Raw genomic sequence first — 18,062 nt, forward strand, 5'->3', positions numbered from 1 at the left:
TTTCTGGTGTTAAAAGCCTCCTTTCAATGCTTAGCTGCCTTGCATATTTCGCTTTACATTGTAATGTATTTAGTGGCTCTAATCGACAACAAATGAAACATGAAACATCTGATCTGACATCTGATCGACTTCACGACGTCGGGCAAAATCCAAAATGGTGAAATTTGTGACAGTCGGGTTTAGGAGTGTTCTATCGAATTCTTTGTTTATTGCGGTTTTCTGTAGTGTAATTGATGCGACATTATCTCAGATAGACGGAGAGACAATCTCTACAGCAGAGTTATATAGTATTGAAGGAAAAGTATATCCTCCAGATTCTCACGTGTTACTGAACTGGCAAGCTCTTACGCGTGTCTTAGTTAATGGAGGTGAACATATAGGATTTTTAAAGTAAGAAGCTCGCGTGACTTGTTACTGAAGTTTTTTTTTTTAAATTTGTAATTATTTGATGATGTGTGTGTGGTATATTTCCTATAGTTTGCTTGGTTTGGATTGTTCGCCCTTGTGACCACTGCCGTTGCATGTTGTACAGTTATGTGAACATAACTTAATTAATTGTATTTTCTCTTCTCTGCAGGGAAGATGGTACATTCGTAATAAATAATGTGCCTTCAGGTTCCTATGTTGTTGAAGTTGCTAATCCAAACTTTGCCTATGAACCAGTGCGAGTGGAGATAAATTCTAAAGGCAAATACAGAGCCAGAAAAGTAAATTATGTTCAGACGTCGCAAGTTGTACAAGTGCCATATCCCTTGAAATTGAAACCTCTCTCCCGATTCCGATATTTTCAAGTGAGGGAACAATGGAGAATAACGGATTTCTTATTCAGTCCAATGGTAAGAATGATTGGTTTTAATTTCTGAATACGTCATTATCTGTTCATGCATGTAATGTTTTGCATGTATAGGTTATCACAGAGAGTAACGATTTTGCTATAATCATGATGCGGGAAATTGTGTTCTAAATTATGGAGAGAAAGAGTTTGTTTGTTTGTTTGTAAGTAAGGTATTATAGTTCATCTTTATTCTTGTCGAAAGTTGGACTCGAGGACATCTCTTACATTTAAATAGAACATTAAAATAACATTATGTAATAGAAATAGTGAAACAATAAAACCGTGTTTAAAAATTAAATAATAAAATAGTATAAACATCAAGATAGTAGGCCTAATTATAGAATGTTTTGCATGACAGGATGGATGAAGATAACATCAGTTATAAAAATAACAATAGTAGGCCTGATAAAAAAAATTGCAGTTTAAACCTATAACCAGCAAATAACTGTCTAATTTTAAGGATAATATGCTAATTCACATACTCATTCACCAAGGTAATTTGGTACACCTGAATTTGAAACTCTTATAGAAGTGACAGCATGTGGAGACTGATACTCATGCACACAAAGCCACGACAACTCCCTTTAATAAGGTGAAATGTGAGAATCATATCACAGTTTAAATTGTAATCTAATGCCTAGATGTTCAAACTCGCTGAGTCGTAGTAAGCCTAAATATATTCTGTCAATGGTTGCATGTATGTATTAAGGATAAGAGCGTTTTGAAGGTACTTCGTATATTTTAATATGTCCCATTTGTCGTTAACGCTAACGATAAATAGAAGTCTGCCCAAAACTGGCTGATTTGTTATGCTTCCACTGATACTCGTTGCCGGCTGTTAGTGTGGTAGGAACTTAAAAATTTCAGAGATGTCACATGAAAGTTGAGGCTATGGTGTCTGTGTAAGCTGAACTTTTTCAATCTAGCTTAAAAAAAAAGGACATAGTACCGTGACGGCATTACTGCAAGTTACAGATTATATCGGACATGTGATAGACCAGCTCCAGTAAAGAAGTAGGGGATTGGAACTAATAATAATATTTTATTGAAAATTACATGTGTTCAGTACTCCATTTTGAATATTTTTAGGTCTCGAAATGTAGCATTTTTTAGTGATTTTGTGGGTAATATTGGTAATAATTACTCATGAAGTAGGAGGATGTATTCATGATATCCATCTTTGTTTCAGAGGTATCATGGGATAGACTGATCACTTTGACTTTACAGCAAAGCAACGAACTTACAGTAGGTGAGGAAAGCATGGAAGTTATAAAAATAACAATAGTAGGCCTGATAAAAAGATTGCAGTCTCGACTGGTTAGGGTAGCGCCTGGACTAGACCATTGGTCTGGATAGACCAGTCATGTGGGGACAAGCAAAGTGTGTCTGGGAGCATAAGCCCCCAGGTTAGAGCTGCAAAGCGGCCTTAGGCCTCTAGATTCCACTGCAAACACCATTGTTCTGGGCTGGTTAGGATAGGGGCTGGACAAGAGCATTGGTCTGGATAGACTAGTCATATGGGGACAAGCAGTATAAACTAGAGACCTAAGGCCGCTTTGCGGATCTAGCCTGGGGGCTTATGCCCTCAGACCCCCTTTGCTTGTCCCCAAATCATTGCTCTTCTTAACACCATACCATACCCTATGAAAATATATTTTCTTATATCAATAACAAAGCTTGTAACTTCCATGCTTTGCTCTAAAGTCTAAGTGACCAGTCTATCTCATAACACTTCTGGAAACAAAGATGGCTATGATAAATACATCCTCCTACTTCATTATGAGTAATTATTATCAATAAAATCACTAAAAATCCTACATTTTGGGACCTGAAAATATTCAAAATGTAGTACTGAACACATGTGAGTAATTATCATACATACATACATATATACATACATACATACATTATCATTATAGACTGTTATGCCTTTCAGTGTTCGGTCTGCAAGCCTCTGTGAATTTACTAAACATCGCCACAATCCTCTATTTGCAACTAGTGCTGTGGCCTCATTTAGTTCTATACCTCTTATCTTTAAATCGTTAAAAACTGAGTCCAACCATCATCGTCTTGGTCTCCCTCTACTTCTCTTACCCTCCATAACAGAGTCCATTATTCTCCTAGGTAACCTATCCTCCTCCATTCACCACACATGACCCCACCACCGAAGCTGGTTTAAGCGTACAGCTTCATCCATCGAGTTCATTCCTAAATTAGCCTTTATCTCCTCATTCTGAGTACCCTCCTGCCATTGTTCCCACCCGTTTGTACCAGCAATCATTCTCACTACTTTCATGTCTGTTACTTCTAACTTATGAATAAGATATCCCGAGTCCACCCAGCTTTCACTCCTGTAAAGCAAAGTTGGTCTGAAAACAGACCGATGTAAAGATAGTTTCGTCTGGGAGCTGACTTCCTTCTTACAGAATACTGTTGGTCGCAACTGCAAGCTCACTGCATTAGCTTTCCTACACCTTGATTCAATCTCACTAAATTACCATCCTGGGAGAACACACAACCTAAATACTTGAAATTATCAACCTGTTCTAGTTTTGTATCACCAATCTGACATTCATTCTGTTGAATTTCTTACCCACTGACATCAATTTAGTCTTCGAAAGGCTAATTTTCATATCATACTCATTGCACCTATTTTCAAGTTCCAAGATATTAGACTGCAGGGTTTCGGCACAATCTGCCATTAAGACCAAGTCGTCAGCATAGGCCAGACTGCTTACTACATTTCCACCTAACTGAATCCCTCCCTGCCATTTTATACCTTTTAGCAGATGATCCATGTAAACTACAAACAGCAAAGGTGAAAGATTACAGCCTTGCCTAACCCCAGTAAGTACCCTGTACCAAGAACTCATTCTACCATCAATTCTCACTGAAGCCCAATTGTCATCATAAATGCCTTTGATTGATTTTAATAATCTACCTTTAATTCCATAGTCCCCCAGTATAGCGAACATCTTTTCCCTTGGTACCCTGGCATATGCTTTCTCTAGATCTACGAAACATAAACACAACTGCCTATTCCCCTCATAGCATTTTTCAGTTACCTGGCGCATACTGAAAATCTGATCCTGACAGCCCCTTTGTAGTCTGAAACCACACTGGTTTTTATCCAACTTCCTCTCAACGACTGATCGCACCCTCCCTTCCAAGATGCCAGTGAATACTTTGCCTGGTACACTAATTAATGAGATACCTCGATAGTTGTTGCAATCCTTCCTGTTCCCTTGCTTACAGATAGGTGCAATTACTGCTTTTGTCCAATCTGAAGGTACCTTACCAACACTCCATGCTAATCTTACTACTCTATGAAGCCATTATCTATGAAGTAATTATCAATGCAATATTATTATTATTTCCAGTCCCCTACTTCTTTATCACCACCAAATTTAATTTAGCCTACCTGTTGTAAATTCCTGGTGATGGGTTGATTTGGACCACCAATCCTGAAGTCAGTAGTCTCGTAGCTTTACCACCACTTCACTAACATGTCACTTGACAAGTAAAGATTTAAAAGTTGTATATATAGGCTATCCAGATACATAGTAGCCTACATTACCATTACGGCAGATGTAATTGCAAAGTATTTCGTATTTACCGCGAAGGACGTCACTATCGTAACTGAATTGCTATAAGCATGAGTTTGAGAAACTATGAAAAGGATGTGAAACCCAAATCACAAGTTTCATTACCACGACACATTCTTGCAGTTAAAAAAACCTTGTAGCTTATCCACCTTTATTTCAGCCACATGTATAGTATATTCAACAAAATCTGCAGAATCACAGTAGAAGTCAAATTCAATGTTTTTAAATAGAAATAGTCCAGTAGATACATTGGGGATGTTGGCCATATTTCTTTTCCTTAAGGAACAGAGAGTACTATAAATTAGTATCCTCCATCATTATCACAAATTCCTTCCAGCGAGCTCGGTAGAATGTTTAAGAACGATGTGCCTCCATTAATTACTGTCCTGGTATGCTTCTTTTCTCTCTAGGGCATCTCATATTTCTCTTCTCTAGGTCTTCTCTTATCTAGTGGTGGTGGTGATTATTGTTTTAAGAGGAAGTACAACTAGGCAAAGATCCTCTATATAACACTAATCAGAGAGAAAAAACGGAAGGGGCCCGACACTTCGAGAAATGAAGGTATCTGCCAAAGAAAGGCAAGGGCCATTAAGAGTGTGGAAATTAAAGACTCCCTAGGCTTCGGGAACCTAATACCATCGGCGTCGGAAAAGAACAAGTGTTGACCATAGGATAGATGAAAGTGAGGAGCCTGGCACAAGTAAATGTAAGCAGTGCCACTTCTCTTATCTGGTCTAACCACCTTTTTCTAGAGCGTCCAATTAATCTTTATCACGGAACAATCTTTTCAAAATACTTTCGTGATGTTCGAGTCTCCTGCATCCACTTAATGTGTCCTAGCCACTTCAGCCTTGCAGCACTCAGCGTTTCTTCCATGGTCAGGTTGACCTGCAGGTTTCTTCGTATCTGATCATTCCTAATTCTGTCCTTCCTTGTTTTCTGTACAGCTGATCTAAGGAACTTCATTTCAACAGCTTGCAAGTTGACTTGCTTCTCTTGTATGTATGATGCAACCCTCCATGATGGGCAGGAGATAATTGTTAAACAGGGTCTGTTTAGCCCTCTGAGGAACTCCTTTGTCCCATACTACGTTCCGTACTTGATGGAAGAAATTGGATCCTTTTTGCCCTCATTTCTGTAAACTATGTATGGCGTTGGTTCGCCAGTCCCTGGCGTTTCTGAGAAAACTTTGATAGACCAATAATTGATTCCATGTTTATGTTTACTGCATTCAGTCAGTGTCTCTCAATCAGAAATTCTTTTGCACCTAACGGATCCTAACCTGACCCTGTAACTATCAGTGGTTTTCGGTGGATCCCAACCTAACCTGTCACAGTTTGTGGTTTTCACTTGTCACTAGTTTCCCAGAGATGCTAGAGGCCTACTGGCCGCTTCGCGACCGTAACCTGGGGGCTTATGCCCCCAGTCCAATGGTCTTGTCACTAGCCGGACCTATATCATTTTCTGTCGTGTTTTTGTTGCTACCCATGGTCATGGTCTTGTTACGAAGTGTTAGCCGTAACGTAAACTTCTCTTGTACAAACCAGTTATAAACGTTTTACCCAATGTAGTGTCCCCTTAATCTGCTACGCTTGATCTATATTTGTATGTTGTATCAAACAGCCAAAAGATACCAGGTTGTCAACCTCCTTTCAAATTATCCATCACCATTAATGTAAATCTCAACCTTCCAACGCTGTCGCCCATGACGTCATACAGATGCATGGCCTGCATTTGCGAAGCCCGTGCTCACCCATTCCGATGGGTCCCAAATTTATATCTTGATCAGGTATTCAGTGATTTGTGCATGAATCAGACATTTGAGTGTTCTTGAGTGGAGTGGGAGAATGGATACTGGTTGGTATTGTGATGGAGAATCCAAAGTACAGTAGTGATGTAACATTTCCTAGACTCAAAATGCTGTGCAGCAGACTTCAGACTTTGGATTCCTTAATACTGAAATTGATGGACCAAGGCAATATTGGCTCTGTTGCCTTCCCTCTGAAACTATAACTTACCAAGTAATGGGTTCCGCAAAAAGGAAAGTCTAAGTTGTTACATATGGGTCACCTATCCTTTATTAGACCTTAGATTTCAAACGCAGCCGTAGACTGAAATGTTGTCCGAAGTCACTTATCATATTTGGACCTAACTTAATGTTGGTTCAATAATAGGAGAGTCATTCCATGTCAAATCAGCACACACTGATTCAATCTCACCATCTTGGATTTTGATTAAATTAGGCAGAGAGGTAGTCTCCATACATACTAAGAGAAATGCAAACTTTTATTAAAATATTTCAACCCGTTTTCAAAATACAGCCATGTAAAGCATAAAAGAAAAAGCATTCAGGCTGCATGGCGAGCATATTTTTAAATTGCTACAGCAGATTTCCAAATTAAGCTATACAAGTAGGAGAAGTGTCATTTGACGACCACATTTTATGGGCTTTCCTGTGATAAGCAACAATATGATCTTTGGTTTTCAGACTTTAAAGTTGACATTTTAATTTTGAGAAGTGCCTCTTAAAAGAATTTCAAATTATTGTAGGAAATAGTTTGTGCTAATGTGAAATGATTTTATGTTCACATTTTAGTAAGTGTGCTGCCGTTATAATAAAGTTGGTGAAAGTGTTGAAGCCAGCATTGCAACTATTCAGTGTTGAAACCACGCTAACCACATGTGGCCTTGATAATCTGTGGAAGAACTTAAATAAAGTGATCTCAGGGTCATGGAGAAAATGAAGGGAACTTTGTTATATTTATATTGTTGCTGTGCCTAAAGAAATCACTATGTGACCATACTTCATTTTTAATAACAATTATGGATATTTGTAATTCAGTGCTATGCTGTTGTTGATCCTAAATAAATAAAGCTTCCAACTCCAGAGGGTAAGGTTATGCCATCTAAGGTTTAGTATTGTGTGATCGTAAAGCTGTATTTGTGAGGGTGCAAAAGAGGAGTTAGGAATCCAACATGGCACGTCTTGCACAACGTGACAACACAAGGCACCAACTTATAGCGGATAGTTAGACCATTGGTCTGGAAAGATTATAGAACCCTGAAGTGGCCCACAGGCCTCTGTGACAGTATTGGTTTATCGGTCTGGATAGGTTAGACCATTGGTTAGTGACAAGAACACGAGATCAGCGCATTTTTTTCCGATAGTGGACAAAACTTCTATTAATTAACATTGACTTACTACTTCAGCAGGGGATACAATGTGCTCAAGCTAGTAGAACGTTGACTGGGGCCTGTTTTCCAGTTACAGTTACCGCCCATTTCAATTGCACAGCATAATATTTTCATACATTTGTCCACAAAGTTTTGGTACCTGGAGGGAGATTGGACTGGAAAATTGAGCCGAGTCCACTTGTCGCACCTGCAACCCTACCAAGGTGCGGGAAAGAGGAGGAAGAATATACTTTTATCTCCTTTGTTTTTATTTTTCAGGTTTTGATGATGGTTTTGCCTTTGCTTCTGATTATGGTTCTTCCCAAGATGATGAATGATCCAGAGACAAGGAAGGTATGATTATTGTTTTAAAGTTTTTAACATTATAGCTCTTTGTTAAATTCATAAGCCAGTCTTAAAAATTGTTTCTGAAATTCCTTGAATATGCGTGATAGCATTTTTTACTATCATTTGAAGGGAAAAAATTGATAGTTTTTAGGTGAATTGTAGTTTATTTCCTGGTGTATCTTTTTTTTTTAAATTCTGTCTTAGTCTAACCTGCTAGATGACCTGACATCATCCATTTCATTTATTTAACCAGATCCAAATGCATTTCTTTCTCTCACATTTTCATTTCTTACTTTACCTTCCCCCATCCCGCCCACACTTTTTTCTTAGACACCCTCCTGCAATTGTTTTTCTCCATTTGTTATATTGTTTGAACTTTTCTTGTGCCTCCCAACTGTCAAGGTGGTGGATACTTGCACATCTTTCCCTTGCCCCTCAAAAGCCATCAAGCTCCTTAAAGACATTTGCTTATCATTAGTTGTTACCCTGAAGATTTATTTTTTCATCATGGTTGGGGTAGAAAATACCTTTCTTTTTAAACATATCTTACATATGGTTCCCAGAGTTATGATAGAAAATTATCTAAAGGCTAGGACCATACATACAGGATCAAAGCATTAACAGGTCAGTATGGGAAGAGGCATACCTGAAAACACTACAAGATGAGAAAAACATGCATGTCTTCAAGATCCTTTCCTCCTCTTGTTCTCCTTCTGGTAAGTTTTTTATTTTCCCCAAGCTTCCATATGGCTAAAAGAGGTGAGGTGATGAACAGTTTAATGCCAAGCATGCAACCTTGGTGATTAAATTTTAAACTCTGAGGTTAAGTTTTTTAAGTGTGCCTGTTGAATGTGCGTATTGGTGTACTCATTCTGTAGTTGAGGTGAGCACATCACCTTAAGGCCAAGAGTAGCACTGAATGCTTTTGAACAGAATAAAAATAATAATTATAATGAAACATAATTCATTCCCAGGTACACAATTTGGCATGTGTGCAGTCTAGAGTTCCAGTAACATGCAAAAATGTGGCTGTTTTATAAAAATGTTCCTTCATTTTTAACCCTACCTTCTTGAATTAGTACTTACAAATATTTCCCTCAACAGAGCAGTGTGCCAGCTCTGCATGCTGTCAGTTTTGAGACACCAAAGAAATCTCCAACCATATTAATTTATCACTGAGCAAATAGCTGCACAACTTGGGTCATGTAGCTACCAACTTTCATTCGGCAGATCCTGGGTTCGAACCCTACTGTCTGCAACCCTCAAGATGGTTTTCCGCAATTTCACATTTTCACACCATGCAAATGCTGAGACAGTACTTTAATTAAGGCCATAGTTGCTTCCTTTTCTCTCCTAGCCATTTCCTATACAATCGTCGACATAAGACCTATATGCAGTACAACATAAAATAAATCGGCAAAAGGAAAAGTCTTTACTTAGTCAAAATGTTCATAGAATTCTGTCGTTTCATACTTGAAAATGATTTGGATGCATTCTAATCATTTTTTGGTCTTTTATTCTGCATGTGAGCTAAAATAATATGCATTTCCTCATCACTAATACTATCTTCTTCAGAAAACAGGTAGGCCTAGCCATTCCTTACAGATTAAGTCATAGATGAGCTCAGCTTATCACTTACACTATCCGTTATAATATCCATCTGAAGCTTAAGTGAACTCTTTGAAACGTGGCTTTAGGGATATAGATTTATTATGATTATTATAGTTAAAAATAAAGAATAAGTAAAATTAAAAAAATAGCTAACTGTAAAAAGGTCCTAACTGTGTAGTGGTAATAAGAGTGCAATGAAGTTTCTTTCCTGAGAAATGAGTTGTGAGTTACGATTCTTGACCTCAGAGGCACAGATATCTGTAATAGCTAGGAGTAAAAATCAGAGATAAAACAGTAGGAACAGGGATATGTCTTGTATTATCTGAAAGGAAGAGTTAGATGTTTTCAAATAAATATTATAACAATGGTAGACCACTCCCTGTGGGTGAGGGACGCAGATGAAGAATACACCCACGGTATCCCCTGCCTGTCGTAAGAGGCGACTAAAAGGGATGACCAAGGGATGATCAAATTAGAACCATAATACTACTTGTAATTAGTACAACCACGCAGGGAACACCATGATTACATAAAATAAACTTCATTATAAAGCCCGTATTATCGTAAGTATACGTTGAAGGTTGAGTCAAATGTTCCACACCGGGCGAGTTGGCCGTGCGCGTAGAGGCGCGCGGCTGTGAGCTTGCATCTGGGAGATAGTAGGTTCGAATCCCACTATCGGCAGCCCTGAAGATGGTTTTCTGTGGTTTCCCATTTTCACACCAGGCAAATGCTAGGGCTGTACCTTAATTAAGGCCACGGCCGCTTCCTTCCTACTCCTAGGCCTTTCCTATCCCATCGTCGCCATAAGACCTATCTGTGTCGGAGCGACGTAAAGCCCCTAGCAAAAAAAAAAAAAAGTTCCACCTTTACAATACCAAGATTCTTTATTAACTAATTATTTACATACATTTTTAAATATATCGGGACATCTTTTGTCTAACTTGTAGACATCATCAGCCATAAAAACCTTTGAGAAAAAGCTACAATGACAAGGACAAAGTAACACATTAAAATAATTCGGATGACCGAATATGTCATTTAAAATGGTGAAGAATTCAGAACTTTTCGGAGTACAGCACTTGAGAATACCGTTGACATTAAAATTAAAATTGTCCACATGGGATGATTCAGTAAAAACTTTGCGTTAAAATTCTTCCTTTTTTTGTGCTGTGTTAACATATAATATTCTGTTATGTCGTGAAGGCTTGATGATGAATTGCACAATGTTCATTCCAGTAGGACAACAACGTGTAAGAAATCCAGCGAGTGGATGTTAAAGCCGTCTTATTGGTATGTTGACATTTCTTGTTGAGAAGTTAGGTGGAATATTTGAACGTGATAACGTAATGTGGAATGTACAGTAGAGGGCTCTAGAACAAAAATAATGGCTGTTGTTAGTATTGAAATAGGCAAGTTTTTGTGTCTTGAGATGTAAAGTAATGAAAGAATGAAAATAAGATTATTATGGATTTTTAGTTGTCCTTCCATTTCGTCTCATTTTGTTCCATTAGGGGCCAATGACCTAGATGTTAGGCCCCTTTAAACAAGCATCATCACCACAGTGGTAGACCATTGCCTGGTGTGAAGAACAGAAAATGAGTTAAATTTAAAATGCTTATTTTTGTTGGTATTTTGTTCATGTGTTTTTTATAAAATCATTTTACTTCAAAATGTTTTCTGTTTTTATTTTTAGGAAATGGAGCAGCTTAACAATCTAACAAAATATGATATGCCTGAAATGTCTGAGGTCCTGACATCTTTCTTTGCTGGTGGAGAGAAACAGAAAGCTAGAGCTGTTAAAGCAAACAAGAAGAGACAGTGATAAAAAGTTACAGTATTTATGTACTTTGTTAATTCAAATATTTGTGTATTCTTTTCTGTTGGAATAAACATGCTTCCAAGTATTTAAAACACTAATTAGAATTGTATAATTACATGCTGTTTTGTTTTCCACAAGTTTGTTACTTTTGTATATACATACTTAATTAGTTTGATTGTACATATATTGGTATTAGCTTTAATAATGTACATCTGTAAATACATTTCCTTCTCAGAGATATTTTACTTTGCAAGGTAAGGAAAGCACATGAAATAAAGAATATACTATTTGTTAAAACTCTTTCCTGATTTGGAAATATGCTCGTAGATCCCTTATTTTCAAAATCTAGTTCGCTTATTTCCTCCAGACTGGTGATCTTCAGAGAGAGAACACTTCTGTCATAAGTGTGAAAGCTGACAATTCTACTAGATCAGTCGTACAGTTATTTCTGATGATGGCCATTGTCGGATGGACTATTTGGCAACTGTTATCTGTACACATTTTTTCCTTTCATCAGTAAAGCTAGGAAAACTTTTAAATTTAACATATATATTACATGAGAAATTGTGCCCTCTGAATGTTGTAACTTTTTGTTAATACCAATAAAATAATCATAAATAAAATTACTCAAGAACTTATAATTGAATTAATAAAATTAATTAGTCAAAATGTCCGTAGTATGGGCGCCAGAGTTCAGCAGAATAGATCCTTCGAATTTTGATAGAGCATGATAATTCTTTCTCTCCCAGGGCGTGTACATAAAAGGTGCGTACTGGTACATCTGCTACAGGCCTTACCTAACCTTCTGAAAATGACTAAATAGGTAGGAACTGCACCTAGGCTCATCAATAACTCCACTGATTCTAAAATAACTTATATTCTCAATAAAATCCGTGCATGAGCACCTCTTCAACACACCAAATATATATAATACATAAGAAGATGTACAATATTATAGGGAAGGATCCACCTTTCAATACTCCGTAGTAAAAAGTAGTTACAACCTGTTTAATGGGACCGGTTTCAACACATTTAGAGTGTCATCATCAGCCAATTAGCGAAGATCTTAAAATAACTAACATATTGAACACAGGCAAAATATTAACATTGTATCACATCGTGGCAATTCAGTTAATGTTCAAAACACAATAATCACAGTCAAGAGAGTAAACAGAACATCACTATCTTGCGCCGAAAACAAATATATTTGAAGTTCATAAGCAGATCAAGTATGCACTTATGTAAAGTCGTTGCTAGGCAGGTCTTGTAGGCATTTGTTTCTCCGGCCGAAGAGTAAAAGGTGACGTGAATGAAGTCTTAGGGAAACAGTGTAGGATTTAATTTCGTCAAAATCAAAGTGGATATATAGGTTTGAAAATAATTTAAAACGTAAAAAAGAATAAAGCCAAATAAAAATATATTAAAATGGGAAGAAATAATGAAAGAAATACGAGGTTCAACTCGAAACAACTTGCCGTAGTAATTGATAAAGAAATGATAAATAGAGAAAGGGGGTGGGGGACGTTTATTAGAGGGTGGTGATGGTGGTTATTGTTATTAGAGTAAATACAATTGGGCAACAATCCTTTATATAACACTAAATCGAGGAAAAAAGAGGAAAAGAACCGACACTTCGAAAAATGAAGATATCGGTTAAAGGAAGACAAGGGCCACGAAGGGCGTGAAAATGAAAGACTCCCTAGCCCTCGCAAACCTAATAGCATCGGGGTCGGAAAAGAACAAGAGTTGACCAAGGGAGGTCGGACAGGATAGATGAAAGTGAGGAGCCTGGCACAAGTAAGTGGAAGCAATGCCAGGACTCAGCTAAGGGCCCCGTGGTCGCCAACCCACGCTCCGAAGTTCAGAGCCCCTGGGGGATGGAGGGTGGGAAGGAAAGAAAAATGGAAGGGATCCGATACTTCGAAAAATGAAGATATCAGCCAAAGGAAGACAAGGGCCACGAAGGGCATGAAAATGAAAGACTCCCTAGCCCTCGGAAACCTAATAGCGTCGGGGTCGGAAAGGAACAAGAGTTGACCAAGGGAGGTCGGACAGGATAGATGAAAGTGAGGAGCCTGGCACAAGTAAGTGGAAGCAATGCCAGGACTCAGCTAAGGGCCCCGTGGTCGCCAACCCACGCTCCGAAGATTAGAGCCCCTGGGGGATGGAGGGTGGGAAGAAAAGAAAAATGGAAGGGATCCGATACTTCGAAAAATGAAGATATCAGCCAAAGGAAGACAAGGGCCACGAAGGGCGTGAAAATGAAAGACTCCCTAGCCCTCGGAAACCTAAAAGCATCGGGGTCGGAAAGGAACAAGAGTTGACCAAGGGAGGTCGGACAGGATAGAAGAAAGTGAGGCGCCTGGCACAAGTAAATGGAAGCAATGCCGGGACTCAGCTAAGGGCCCCGTGGTCGCCAACCCACGCTCCGAAGTTCAGAGCCCCTTGGGTGGGGAGGGGGGAACTAAGGAGGATCAAGGGAGGTGTTGCGGAAGGGGGAAGTGGCATGAGAGGGTATTGTGTAAATTGTGAAAGATTGATTCCTTATTTGTTGACTTCAGGTTATTTAAAAAGGAGATGAGAAAATCGAAAAGGGCATTGGGTTTCTCAGAAATATCATTCAGATTAAGATTTGGATTGAAAAACTGGTCAAGGTGTATAAAACAGTTTTCGGTGATGTCTAGGAGAGGGCCTTTATTTAGAGTGCTGAGAATTTCAATATCCTGGTTTATTGTAGTGAAAGCATGTTTTGTGTCATGTATGTGTTGTCCCACTGCCGAAAATCTGTTGTGCTTTATTGCATTAACGTGTTCAAAGTACCTAATTTTGAAGTTGCGACCAGTTTGACCTATGTAAGAAGAATTACAGTTGTGGCACTTAAAACGGCCACATAAAGAGTTTTCAGTGTTGTTAAGAAAACTCAGACAGAATTCAGGCCTACATTAAGTACATCTGCACTGGAATCGCTTATGGTTCTGAAGACGAAAATGTCATCTCAGGGGGAAGTATGTTACAAGAAAACTTAAACCGAAAAGCAGCTGCTGGGTGCGAAACAAGCTACAAAGAATTTTTTATCGCAGAACTAACAGGTAATGAGAAAATTTTATTGTGTAATATGATATACTTTAGAATAGATTGCTGTAGGAAAGGGCAAACGGGGTGCTTTGGATTTGACTCGTAAACGTTTTTGGTGTGGGGGGGAGTGCGCGAGTTAAAAATGGGATTACTGATAACCCACTTTAACGGTTGGCACCTCTGCACATGGATACTGTACCTCATAATACTATGTTCACTGATTCTAAAGATACATTCACTTGAGCAACACATGCTGGTTGTTCCTGAACATACACTATGGAAAGTCTGAGATAGCTTTCACCAACATACAATACCCAGCCGCCACAAGTGATACAATATCAAGCGCCTAAGCACTCCACAGTTTGTAGGTCAGTCACAATCCACAAACGTTTGAAGTCCAGTATACTGCAGCAGTGTCCCTCCAGTACCGTATCAGAAGTTGTGTCACAGTGTGCTCCTCACCTTATCATCACATGCCTAAATAGATATCAGCTTTCCCCTTCCTCTTACATTATCCGTATAGATTCATCCTGGCCAGCCAATCGTGAGTAAATCCTCTAGTCAAGACCACACCTTGAATCTCTTCCTGGCCCCAAGCCAATAACACCATCAATGGACACTAGGGTGTTTCACATGAGTCATCGGAAGTTTTCATCTACAATAACAAGTCCACCTCATCAGGCTTTGGGATGCCCGCATGAGTCATACATAGTTTCAGAGTTAAAATAGCAATGTTTTCCCATCAGTTTGTACAAAACAAATTACTCATATCACATATGGAAACCTCCCAGCTTACAATATTAAGAATAAACGTAGAAATGAAATAATAATAAATTGAATACTGACAATATCTTGCACTTCTAAATACAGTGCAAGGGTGTGATATATGTAGTATCACAATGTATTCACATGTAAATGTAGATAGATTCTGGATTTTAGGGCAAATTCTTGTTTTTGTCCCTTAAGGAGGATACAGAATACAGGACAAATATTTACTTTTCGTGAAAAATTGAAAGCTGTTCATAGGGTTTAATTAGGGCCCAATTGTTTGAAATCCCTTTACAGTACCTAATCATAATAATAATGTTATTTGCTTTACGTCCCACTAACTACTCATTTACGGTTTTTAGGGATGCCGAGGTGCCGGAATTTAGTCCCGCAGGAGTTCTTTAACGTGCAAGTAAATCTACCGACACGAGCTGACGTATTTGAGCACCTTCAAATACCACCAGACTGAGCCAGGATCGAACCTGCCAAGTTGGGGTCAGAAGGCCAGCGCCTTAACCGTCTGAGCCACTCAGCCCTACAGTACCTAAACGAATCTGCAGTTTTTATTCACTTGCACATGTTGGCAATACTAATGGATTAACACTAGCTGGAAATAAAGTAATGGATAGAATGGTTGGTTGAATTCGTTGGTAGATGCAGAGTGGGTCTCGGCCCATAAGTGGCCACGGCTGGTTCGTGGTCCAACAGCTCTGCACTTTGACCGACCAACCGAGTAGAGGAGGGGTGACCACGGCTCTACAGTAGCTCGACGTCTCTGCATTTGGGAGACAGCACACGGCTGGCCCCAACCGTCAGCTGTCCTTAGAATGGTTTTCCATCCTCCTGCACTAAGGCAAATGTCAGGACAGTTCCTAGTGTAGGCCACAGCCGCCAACCCCCTCACCTTCCCAGGGCATCTCCTTCAACACAACAAATCTCCCGGCCTGAGAGACGGGGTCACTAAGAGGCCTGCCTCCCCCTTCAGGGGAGGAATGAAAACGTTTTAGTAGTAGTTGGTTGAATTTTCTGCAGGCCATGACAAACAGTACAGCACCTCAATATGGCCCTACTCGCTAACGGGTACAGCCATAAAGATATATAGTAAGCACTCCATCCCAGACGACCAACAACCAGGAAGAAAAGAGGAGCAGCTGGCAGCTAAAGCCTTTCTGCCGTATACTGGGAAAACAACTGACAGAATAGGGAGGCTACTGGATCCCCACGGGGTAAAAACCGTAAGTAGGCCAATGAAGAAAATCCAGGAACTACTTAGGTCTGCCTAAGACAAGTACCATCCTCTCTCTACAGCAGGTGTCTAGAATATCCCGTGCAGCTGTGGCCAGGTCTGCATAGGCACTACAAAACGTAGCATCACCACACGATTGAAGGAGCGCAACAGACATTGTCAGCTGGGACAAGCAGATAGATCATCAGTTGCTGAACACTCACTGCTAGCAGGCCATGACAAACAGTACAGCAACACCAAAATACTGCCAACTACTATGTCTTATCCCGCCTGGCTACAGAGCGAAGCCGTTGAAATCCTGAAGCACACCAGCAGCTTCAACTGTAAGGAGGAATCTGAACAGGTAAACAAGGACTGGTTTCCAGTCCTGAAAGCCTTAAATCCTGAAGGACACAATGGCCAAGACAGAAGAGAGAAAGCAAGGGGTGATCAGTTGCCTGTCTCTGACAAGGCAGGTCGACGCACATCAGGCTCCTTAATGCTTCAACCATTGGCCGAAGAACAGCCAATCAGCGCCCTCAGCATGGTGGACCAATAGGCGAGCAGCGTACCGTAGCCTGCATTATATAATTAGGTGGAATTACACCACCACTTCATTCCACTGAGAGCTTTGCTGCTATCGCGTCAGTTGGAATCATTGACAATTGCAAGAAATTAGCTTTAATGCCGAACGCAGTCTTCGTTGAAACATTGCGACAATCACATGCTCCTGGACCACGGCCTACAAGCACGGAAAATGCCGACATGATTTGTAGTGCCAACTATGAAAGCCCCATTTGCTATATTTCTGTTAGATCTCCCTGTTAAAAGTTGTGGGGTGGACGACATCGACAATTTTGCATATGAAGGGAAAATATTTTGCCAGCTTTTTAACAAGGAGGTATGTAAAAATAGTCCTGATATTTTCATGAGTAGATCTATTATATGGAGACATGGACAGATCTATGCTGAGGTGCATTAAGAAATAGGCCTACTTTATTTGAAAACTTATTTTTACCAATTTAAATTGCTTGTACACACATTGTAGAATAAAATTTTGATAGTGTTCAGATCCTAATGGGTGGGTAGGAGATAGGGATCTGCACTCAGATGGCCTTCACTTAAACCGCAGTGGTACATATAAGTTAGGAAATTTGTTTAGAAGGGTTATAGGGAGGTACATTCAGGGAAACAGGGTGGCCTAGGGAGCGGTGTTAAGGGAACAGGGAACTGTAAATCAAGTAGGGATGATATAAAACTGTTAGTGCACGAGTTCGTGTTTGTTCGCCGTGCGGTACGATAGCTCGTGAGTGAGTCTTATTCGTGTACGGCGGTGGTGACTAGTTTTCCTTTTGTGTGTGTGTAGAGTGTGTAGGCCATGGCTGCCTCCAGTGGAGGGCCATCGCCAGTGTCGGGTGATAAGATATTAGTGGGGAGTGAAATAGAAGTTCAAATGGAGGAGGATTCCATCTCCGATAAATCTTCCGATTCTGAGCATCCTCCGCTACCCAATTCAGTCAATAGTGATCAATGAAGTCCAGCTATAGGAACTGAACTTTGTTCTACTGAAGGCCAGCCTGATCAGCAGTACAGCAAGTG

The 18,062-nt window shown here is 39.6% G+C and overlaps 1 protein-coding gene across 1 annotated transcript; it reads left to right on the forward strand.

The window, feature by feature from the left end:
- Positions 1-116: 116 nt before the first annotated feature.
- Positions 117-12,021, forward strand: EMC7 (ER membrane protein complex subunit 7). The gene is made up of 4 exons (XM_067143710.2): positions 117-390; positions 578-836; positions 7,894-7,968; positions 11,270-12,021. The coding sequence occupies exons 1-4, from the start codon at positions 155-157 to the stop codon at positions 11,396-11,398; spliced, it is 699 nt and encodes a 232-aa protein (XP_066999811.2). The 5' UTR covers positions 117-154; the 3' UTR covers positions 11,399-12,021.
- Positions 12,022-18,062: the final 6,041 nt, after the last annotated feature.

This window comes from Anabrus simplex, chromosome 3 (genome assembly GCF_040414725.1).
Source record: "Anabrus simplex isolate iqAnaSimp1 chromosome 3, ASM4041472v1, whole genome shotgun sequence".
Classification (NCBI taxonomy): Eukaryota; Metazoa; Arthropoda; class Insecta; order Orthoptera; family Tettigoniidae; genus Anabrus; species Anabrus simplex.